The sequence below is a fragment of the Lepisma saccharinum genome, chromosome 1 (genome assembly GCF_977018435.1).
Source record: "Lepisma saccharinum chromosome 1, izLepSacc3.1, whole genome shotgun sequence".
NCBI classification, from domain to species: domain Eukaryota; kingdom Metazoa; phylum Arthropoda; class Insecta; order Zygentoma; family Lepismatidae; genus Lepisma; species Lepisma saccharinum.
In genome coordinates this window covers 95,472,990-95,483,787 of record NC_139229.1, presented here as the reverse complement: position 1 = coordinate 95,483,787, position 10,798 = coordinate 95,472,990, and the positions used below count along the sequence as shown (strand labels likewise).

At 36.7% G+C, this 10,798-nt stretch overlaps 1 protein-coding gene across 3 annotated transcripts in view; it reads right to left on the bottom strand.

Annotated features, from left to right (window-relative positions):
* Positions 1 to 4,838: 4,838 nt before the first annotated feature.
* LOC145998403 (NFX1-type zinc finger-containing protein 1-like) overlaps positions 4,839 to 10,798 on the bottom strand; it is a 155,738-nt gene continuing 149,778 nt past the window's right edge. For 2 of the 3 annotated variants that reach the window (XM_083134816.1, XM_083134811.1), the window contains exon 11: positions 4,839 to 6,760. In XM_083134816.1, coding sequence (XP_082990942.1) covers positions 6,030 to 6,760 — 731 coding nt within the window. In that variant the 3' untranslated portion in view covers positions 4,839 to 6,029. The remainder of the gene's footprint in view (positions 6,761 to 10,798) is intronic. The other variant, XM_083134822.1, reaches the window with a different exon arrangement.

Sequence of the window (10,798 nt, the reverse complement as noted above, 5' to 3'; positions counted from 1 at the left end):
CCTCCTGTGTTTATTGATTGGCAAATGAAAAGGGGTGCACCACGTGACTTTGGAGAGGAGATGCAATGCAATACCCAAGAGCATGTCCGGGGTACCAAATTACCAGGGGCTCCAGGGGGCCCAATTTGTTCCGATCCTTGGAGGACCCATGGGGTGTCATCAGTGGGGGACACCAGCAGGAACCCTGAAAGAGGTCAGGTTCCTATCCGCCAGGCTGAAAAAGTCAACAAGAAAATGCCATTTGCAGCCTCCAGGGTGTCATTTTGAAAATCTCAAAAATTTAAGATGGTGGCCTTGGATTCAGAAAATGCCTGGGCTGGCCATTTAAATTAACCTCCCAGAGCATGGCATGAATGTGTTATGAGCAGGGAAGAATGCTGCCTAAGGAAATAATTCATTATCAAATATAAATACTGGTTCCCATTAACATTTTACAAGCTAAAATAAAAATTACTCAATTTTTACTCAATTTCTAGAAAAAACTATACTACTGGTTCTAAAAATAAAGATCACATCCTTACAATCACATATAAAATTTATTTTCAAAAATTGAGCTGGTTATTCTTCAAATCACCCAAAGACAATTGCTCTTTGATTTCATGTATACTGAAGTACATATGCTGAAGACATGGTAATGCAAATCGTACCTCCATTGAGGTCAAAAAGGAAGTAAGAAAAAATATGATAGAAAACATAGATATCAAAAAGTAACATTGCAACTTTTCTATGTAAATGAATTATAGGACAGAGTTCAGCTTCATTTGAAATAACAGACTAACAACTTTTTTCTAGCAGAATCAGTTAGTGTTTTAATAATGAGACCAACAAAAAAAACCAAAATCACACAAAAAGACTAGATTGCGGTAAAAAATCATCATAGTTGCACAACAAGTAGATTCAACTTTATTTATTTCTCAGTTTCTTGTAGAAGTGCTATTGAATACCTTCATTTGGATATCAGTATACCAAAATTCATTAATTTATTTACTCCTATTAATGCAACTTAATTAATAATAGATACAGCTTAAGGAAAAAGAGATACAGTAAAACCTCGTTAGTCCAGACTAATGGGAGGATAAGTTGACCAGTTTAACGAAAGTCCAGATTAACTGAAATAACCTAAAAGAACAGTAGAAAGTGTGAGTTTATAGCAACAAAACACGTTTATTATGGTGTATTTAACCCTTTTGAGGTGGAGCCTCCAAATGACAAAAGTAACTGAAGGACGGTTGACGAATATTTCGGCAAACACATATCTTCATAATAAATGTTCGATAAACAGGAAACCGAATAATAAAAAAAAACTCTGAATCTTTTTGGCTTTAATCTCCAAGCATCCACCTCACATCTGCCGTAATCGCCGGGTAGACTCTGACATCACTGTCGTGTCGCCAGGCAGATTGTTAAAAGACACAACAAAAGCCCACGTGCTTTCAAGGCTTTAAAGGACTCAGTCTTTCAAGTTCTAAACAAGCGTCATTTCTATGCAGTAAATTTGGCTCTGGAAGGAAGAAAGGGATTAGAGCTTTCTTTGTCCTGTTTTTTCCATTTAGCAACAGGTGGGGAAGTGGGAGGGGGAGGAAGCCTTTCTGTATAGCATTATTCAAGAGTGCTTTTCGCAGCATCAGTGCCGCACAGGTGGCTACGGTCTTCCAGGGACGAGAGAGGTGTGGGTGAAATGTAATACACACTTGCAGGCAAGGAGTTTGGCTGCACAAATCATTCTCTTGTTATCGGGCTATGAACGTGAGTGCTTTTGAAACCTTGTCCTTAGAAGAAAGTCTTTTGTGATAGCATCTCTTCGGCCAGGATAAATTCGTGACTTGTTGGAGGAGGGGTTTGACATGGGGGATGAAACAGAAGTTGAAGATATACAGTGTGGTTCAGAAGATGATTGAGAAGAACCAGAAGAGGAAGGGGGGGGAAGATGAAGAATAATTAGAGAAGAATGAAGATAGTGGTGATGCGAGTGCAGTGCAGTGGAAAGAAGTGAAGAGGGGGGATAGACATCAGGGGGGAGGGGGGCAAATGTTCCTCCTTTCTCTGGACAGCCAGGTGTAAGAGTTCATGCCCTTGCGAACAATCCTACTCCTTTTCAAGCTTTCAGTTCGGATCGATGGGCAAATTTCTGATGAAGTTTCCGGTCAGTTGTGATAAACATTCTCCTTGACCTTGAGTTTTCTTCTTTTCTTTTTTTAAAAAAAATACTATTTGTATTATCATTCTGATACTATATATTCGCCATTACATAACTTGGGGCAATCAGCAACAAGTGGTGGTTTGCCCAGATCGATGAGTGCTACCGGATGGGAGCTAGCCAAACTTTGAAGAAAAATCAATTGAATTCCTCTTGCTTGTTGCTTCCAAAAATGGGTACACATAGACATGTTTACCTTACCAAACGAAAGCCTTGGAAATTCTGAATAAAACAAGCCCTCATTGGCATTTATCGTGTTATTAAACCTTTTAAAAAAAAACATTTTCCAACATGTTACATTTTGCTTAAAATGAGCCCCATCCTTGGGGAATTTCCATGCATGACGAATATTTCGTCATCCGCCTCGAAAGGGTTAAAGGGCATAGGCCTAAATACACTATACAGTACAGTACAGTACAGTACAATACAAAGTCTGCGGGAAACGGAATTTCATCAGTGGTTGACTGCCATTTCTTTGGGAAGTTCTCTTGTTGACTTCTAGCCACATTTTAAACCTTGCATTCTGCTTTTTTTTTTTTTGCTTTTTTTCTGTCCGGATTAAGGAAAGTCCGGCTTATCAGGGTCCAGATTAACGAGGTTTTACTTTATGTAAAATTATATATTGTTGAGCACAAGCAACATATCACAATCATTCATAGGACGCGTGCAATTAGAATTATTTTTTTTCTTGTTGAATTATATGTTGGTATGAATATAATCATTCTTTAAGGGAAAATTCACACCCAAGTGACAAGCAACAGACAGCATGTGTTGCTTGAAGATTTTACCAATTGAATGCAGGCTTGTGCAGCCTGCTATGCTACTACAGTGTGAAACCTTGCTGCTGATTGGCTCATTCCCAAGCGACATGCATGGCAGATCACTTCGGTCTGAAATCTCCCTTTATTAATGTTCACATTGCTTTAAATAGTCCAATGAAAGCAGAAAACAAAGTAACAATTTGAAAAAATATAATCAACATATCTATAATTATGAATATATAACAAATAATTTCTATTCATTTATCATTCAAAGTTTACAAATATCACAATATGTACAACATTTTTTGAAAGGTGATTACATGATTGCTAGACACGTACGACTAGAGAAAGATAATTCCCCATACAAACTCTTCTATTACATTTTTAGAAAATATCACACACTACCTACTAAATATACACACTACATTTTTCATATATATAGTAATTTAGTCAAACCCTGTGCTTGAAAACGTAACACAACAGGAGTGTTTATCAATACTTTCATTTTCTGCTAACAAAAATTGATAGGAAATGAGAATACAGTAGATCCAATATTGCTGGATTTTTAGGCCACTTGGGAATTTTGCTTCACCCTTCTTCCTATAAAAGACACTGCCATTCAAAATCAAATTTCTAACTTGATATTAACTTGTGATATGGCAGCCCTTCTAAATTCAAGTAACAATGTGTAACATCACATTTTATCCCTTAAATGCAAGCAGGAACACACGAACACAACTAGTTATTTTTGTCAATGCTGAGACAGGACATATTGTACCGGGACATGACATAATAATTCGTGAATTTGGAAGTATCCTGTACCTCAGTTAATACTCTATAGAGTTTCAAGAGTTTTATAGTGTGTAATAAGTAATTTTATTGTTGACCTAACCACATGATGCAATAGAGGTTAGGGAAGCCCCAAATATTTCAATGTACAGTTCTCTACACAGCTGTTCTTATCTACACCAGTTTTGCAAGTGATAAAACTTAAGTGTAAGAATTCTAATAGTGGCCAATATTTAGGTGCTGTTTGTAATCCTCAAGTGCTAGCTAGCATTGTCTTCAGAAGATGGTGGCAAGTAAAATTTTTCTTGAATAAAAGGTTTTTTGGTAATTTCTTCTCACTGCTTGAGCATATTAGACATTGTATAAGCACAACTTTATAGTTTGGTCTCTGAAGAACAAAACTGTATTCATAACTCTACTGTTCTTAATTTTTTCAAATATTAAATATTATTTAGAGCAATGACATTTACGATATATTGGGCACCCTCTTCTTCTTCTTTTTCTTTAAAAATATTCTCATAAAATAAAAGTGACGTGTGTTCAATTCTTTGTACAAGAGTTAAAAATATAGCAACCAAAATGTTGGTACAGTTTCCCATACTAAAATTGGGGTAATGTCTATTGGGAGAGAGGCAGCAATATTTTACAAAAGTAATTTTGGCCAACTATGAGTATAAACTTATAGCCTTTATCTATCGTGAAGAAAACGAGCCATCATTCATGAATCTACTGTGTTCATATTTTTGAGGTATTAAATTTTTAGATAAAGCAGTTCTTAATTTTAAATTTCATACTGAAAACAGTCCAGACATTGAGGCTAATAACACAGGAAATAACTTCAGCATCTAAGGTTTAAAGCTTCTTTATCTGACTGGGTAAGTTTATATTTATCAGAATTGTAAGTAACCTTTTTAAATTTATATATCACAGTACAAATATCACAATCAAAATCTGAGGCTAGGCGAGTTTCTTCATTAAGGTGGGAATGAAAGTCTGCTCGGGTGGCAGAGGGAACCCCCCCCCCATTTTTATTTTTTTCTCTTGGTAAATAAGGTATCATCCTAAATTATACCCATTAATTTCACATTTCACATGACATGTGCAGCAAGCGTATACACATAATGAATGTGTATGACTTAAGAATACAATTTGCCTAATTAAAATCTACTACACAACTTCACAAGTTGATTCATGAACCAAATAACACTGCACCAAGGAAACTGTTCTGTAGATGATGTTCTACATGGGATTTGCAGTTGGGAAGGGTTTATAGAAGATTGTATATTCAATATATTTGATTGAATTTTTTTAAAAAAAAAACCACTGTAAATTTTTTTTTAAAAAAATATTTACATAGTGATTTTTAAAAAGAACAATTTACATAGTGATTTTTTAAAAAAAGAACAGGTCAGTTGTGATGGAATCCAAATATTTTATCCTATCCACGTAAACCTAATCCTTGCCATCGACGAAGCTTCGTGGGCAACCGTGAAGCCGATAAACCGACCTGAAGAAGGGGACAGTGGTCCTTGAAACGTTGTCAATCACTCAACACATACTCACTGAACATAAGTAAAAATAAGTTATATTTTATTTTATTTATAGTACATAAAGTGAGTAAGTCGCACGTAAGCTGAAAAATTAAATGATTTTCAATTGAGTAATACTACAATCATCAAACCTGTGTTTTTACCCTGTAATCAACATACTGGTAGGCATGCAAGGTTAAACACTGTTTTCAGTCTCTCCTAATCACACTCATATTCAACACTATGCGTTGCTTCATCTTCCTACCACAAGAGATATGCAATAGCTTATTGATTGGGCCTTTCTCCAATTTCCATTTCATTTTACACCATTTTGCATGTAACAACACTGGTGATTTTCTACATAGTTTATTTGTGAAACCCAATAATCATTATGTACTAACGTTACGTACTAACAATATAGTAAAACCTTTGCTATTGAGGAGACTGTGCCTAAAGAATGTAGGGGGAATGCCTAAAAAAAAAAAAAGGACTTAAAAATATTATACCATCCATTACAATTAGGTACAGATGATATGATTCTGAACATCTGAAAGAACAAACTAGAGCTATACTACCCACACAATCCAAAGAAAAGACTGCAATATACAAATAATTGTTACAGATTACCGCTTAAAAGAATACACACAAGAAAAGCAATGCAACAATGAAAATTAAGAACATCATGTCATGTTTGTTTCATAGCTTCATCATTCACTCACAGTGGCTGGTAAGCTATTCCATCACGAGTGCTACTTACTGCAAATTCATATCTGTTCCAGGCCAAGCAGGACGTGTAGCTCCATCCATTTCAGGGCCGGCAAATCTGTTAGTATTCAAGAGCATGTGACTGCCTCCACCAATGACTGCATTACATTCGTTACACCGGGAAGTCACCACTGCTCCTCCGCAATTTCCTATAATATAAAAATGACCATTCGGACACTTGAACCAACGCCCTGCACCTTCCGTCGCACTCATTGCTTGGACAACCATCTGTTTCTCCTGCTCTGTAATGCCAGTTTTTACATCTCTTGCTAGATCTTGAATGAGCCTACTGACTCTGCCATCATTATCATATCTCCTAATGCTGAATATCAAGTCCTTACATTCTTCATACCTTCTCTTTATTCTAAAATCGCCACATGCTCCGATAAAATTAGGCCGACTCTGAATAATATACAGTTGAGAAATTCTGTGCAGACGTTTCAGTTCTTGATTAAAATCATCCAATTCTTGTGCACTTATGTGCGGTTGGTGTTGGTTCATAGTCTTCAATATTTTATTAACATGACAACTTAATTTTATTTCATTTCCTGATGTCAGCTTAGGGCGTGTATCTTCCATTAACTCACTCATTTTTGTCAGAATACTGCAGCGAACAACAAAGGTTTGAATACTCAGGTAGTCATGGAGAGGAATCTTTTTCCCAACACCACAATAAGAAGCCAGCACATCTATTGCCGTAGCATGAATCAAGGTTGACCCTGTAACAAAGAATGGAAGTCTTGAGCTTTGAACAATAGCAGAAGTTAAGATTAATGCAAGGAAATATACCAGACATTAAAAACAACTCAGTGTTTTTCCTGGAAGTTTGAAAAGTTTCGTTTCTTAAAAAGTTGCAGTATTTCACTGCATACTCATCGCAGATTCTATGCAAATTTTCTTTCTTGCTAAGAAAGTGAGCTGACCATCGTGTGAAGTTCTTATTTTTTAAAAAAAACCAGTTACAGGCATCAGAGGCCATCATGCATTGAATTAAATGAAAATAATTTCAAGATGGCATTATTTGTCACATTCTGGGTGACTGAAGGGCATACTCTACAGAAAAAAGATCCACTTTGGATAGGTCGTCATTATATTGGGTGGAAAGTCTGCAGGAGCATTATTCTTTTCAAATTTGGCTCCTCTAAAAAGCTTTCTGAATAAGGTTCCAGCCACTACCACAACCGATATCAATCAGGATAATAACTTTTTCATTAAAGAATAACAACTTATTCCAAGATTTATTCACATAAATAATTCCTAACACCACGTGCTGAACAATACACAGCACATTTATTTCTTGCCGTAAAAGAGGTTCAGTTTCTTTTCTAGCTAAAAACTGTTGGGTCACGTCCAGTGCTCAGTTGATGGGGAGCAATGTAAACGAGTCATTAATTCCTTAACATCGTTACTAGCAAAGGTGTATATTTTTTATGGAAACTAGTCCCTGTAATTGTGGTCTCACTTCTAAAAAGTCATTGACAAGAGTATTTAATTCACTTTTTAGGTCAGTCAATAATTTTAAGATACATGTGCTGTACGGTACTTCTTTTGTTCCTGTTTACAAAGAGATAAAAGAAACATGTGCAAAGATTTATGTACAATTAGTAAAACTGCAACAAAAACAAGTAATAATTATCTGTCCAAACACTATTTACTTTATAATAATGAGAAGTGCAATCATTACACATATAGTGTGCAATTCAGTATTTGTAATATGCTTTCGGTCTACAAGAATGGTAACTCACGAGTATTATTTTTTTTACAATTAACTACAACCACTTTATGCCAACTATACCCTTTGTGTATACACACTTTATTGTAAACACTGAAAAGGACAACCTATCAATATGCATATACCATGTTTCTGTATCAGAGTATAGTACCATCAGAAGTGTTGCTTTGAAAATCCCTCTATTGCAACTCTAACTTGATTTAAAAACAGCAACCCATGTTAGCAACATATAGTGGAACAGGTTCTTAAGGGGCCTATGGCTCAAGACATTAAGAGGCGGCACAAATTTGAACATTTCTTCTTAATTGCTGATAAGTATATTTCCTTTTCTTTATTAGCAAAAAAAAAAAAAGACTGTTACCAGCTTTTCTGGACTGTGAACATATTGGAAATTATAAACAATTCTTCATCTGTGAGTAATGTTCTCATATTCTCAATTGAATTTTGAAATGCTTTAAAGTAACATTCTAGATTGCCTGGTAGCAGTAACAGATAAGGCAATGATGCAGTAACATCTACAGCAGTATTGGGCCATGAAAAATGCACATTTGTGTGAAAATGGATTTAAATTAAAAAAGTGGGGATGAATTTCTCATGGTGTTGTGAATGCCTTACATGGGACTCCCTCATACTGTACTGAAGTCAGCAGAACATGTAAATGAGCTATATAAAATAGCTTATGCCACACATGATGTTCTCAGACCCAGGTTTCATACCTGGTGGAGCCACAATTTTGAAATAACTTTTCAGAAAGTGGAATTTAACACACTTGCAAATCATCCACAGATACTAAACATAAAATCCACAATGTACACCAACTTCTAACATGATCTAATTTAACATACATCAGCAGTTGACTAATTATACTTATAGTCATATGAGAACCAGGAGAAACTTCAAAAATGTAGTTTTCAGTTCAGTTCCTCTGAAAAGCTCTATTTCAAGTCAGATTGACATATCTCCATTTTTAATTCTTAGTAGTTAGGTGGAGTCACATATCTCCAATTTACGGACTCTCTTTAAATTGGAGCTACATCCCTCTGGTTCTCATGTGACTTTATATACAGGGTGAGGCAAAAGTTCGGCACCACCCTTTTAATTTGAAAACTACTTGACGGAGGACAATGAAATTTTGGATATGGGTAATTGAGGTGCGGCACACCAGATTGGGCTAGTGTGTATTATGGCAGTCATCTTGAAAGCCGCCATCTTGGAATTACATCCAGATTTTCAAATGGGAAGGGGGTTATGTAGCATATCATTTTACATGTGCATCTTCTCAGAAATATGAATATGCAGTTATTTTTCCCCTAACTTTATTTGGCGAGATATTTTCACAGTTGAAGTTCACATTTGGCGTAATGTAATGGGTTGGTATTTATTTGTTCCAGGTGATGTAAGATGGCTCTAACCCTCCAAGAATGGATCGAAATTGTTGTTATAAATGGGGAGCGCAGTGCCAGGGTCATTGCAGAAGATTTCAATGACCGGCATCCAGAGAGAGAAGACATCTCACATACCACAGTGTTGCGTGTAATCAGAAGTTTCAGGAAACGGGATCCGTGTGCGACAGAGAACGTAGTGAATGGCCGAGAACAGCTACTGACGAAGAAACAGTAATGGCAATCGTGGCATCCTTGGTCAAGAACCAGAAACGCAGTACCCGGCATTTGGTTTCAGTGTCAGGAGTCAGTCAGAGATCCATACTCCGTGTGTTGCATACTAACAAGTGGCATCCCTACAAAATTCAAATGCAGCAGTTCTTAACTGAGGATGACCCAGACAGGCAGTTACAGATTGCAGACTGGGCTTTGGCTCGTTACAACGAGGATCCCCAGTTCCCGAAAAATGTTCTGTTTAGCAATGAGGCCATATTCTTTGTGAACGGTGAGGTAAATAAGCAGAATCATTATTATTGGTCAGATACCAACCCATCGTGGACAGATCCTCTTAAGGAAGTAGTGTGGTGTGGGATATGGAACACCTGAATTGTGGGACCGGTCTTCACCCATGGCAATCTGATTGGGGACAGATATCTGAGTATTCTACAGGAAGATATGTTCCCCTCACTGATGAACCCAGATGGCAAATTACCAGCCTATTTCCAGCAGGACGGCGCACTACGCGTTGTGTGTCAGGCAGTGGTTGGATGAACAGCTCCCGGGTTACTGGCTTGGTCGGAGAGGGCCCGCTGAGTGGCCACTCCATTCTCCAGACCTTATGCCCCTTGACTTTTACCTTTGGAGTCATCTTAAAACCATAGTTTATCAAGAGAAAATCACTGATCTCGGACATCTCCAGCACCGGATCCAACAAGCATGCGACTCTGTCGACCCTGCAGTGTTATTGTGTGTACATGAGAACTGGTCTTACGTTGTGTGTAGCACAAAATGGGCAACACATAGAGCACACCTTGTAGGATGCCAAATGTGAAATTCAACTGTGAAAATATCCTCACCAAATAAAGTTAGGAGAAAAATAACTGCATATTCTTATTTCTGAGAAAACGCACATGTAAAATGTTATGCTACATAACCCCCTTCCCATTTGAAAATCTGAATGTAATTCCAAGATAGCGGCTTTCAAGATGGCAGTCATGATACACACTAGCCCGATCTGGGGTGCCGCCACCCCAATTACCCATATCTGAAATTTCATCGCCCTCCGTCAAGTAGTTTTCAAATTAAAAGGGTGGTGCCAGACTTTTGCTTGACCCTGTAGAATCAACCACTTGTATGTTTTTATTAGAATAGTGTGGATTTAGTAGTCAGCACAATTTTCACTTTAAAAACAACTCAAATTCATTAGCTCTCTGGGACATTTATATCATAATAATATTACTGATAGTTTCTGTTATCTAAAAGTAAAATTAATGCATGCATAGTTCTTTATACAAACATTAATGCATAGTTATGAGCATAAATAACTTAAGTTCAAATGCAAATCAAATAGAATAAGTTAATGCTGAATTTGAATGAACAACCCAATTCTTGCAGATAGGCAATAAATAAATAATGAAATGATT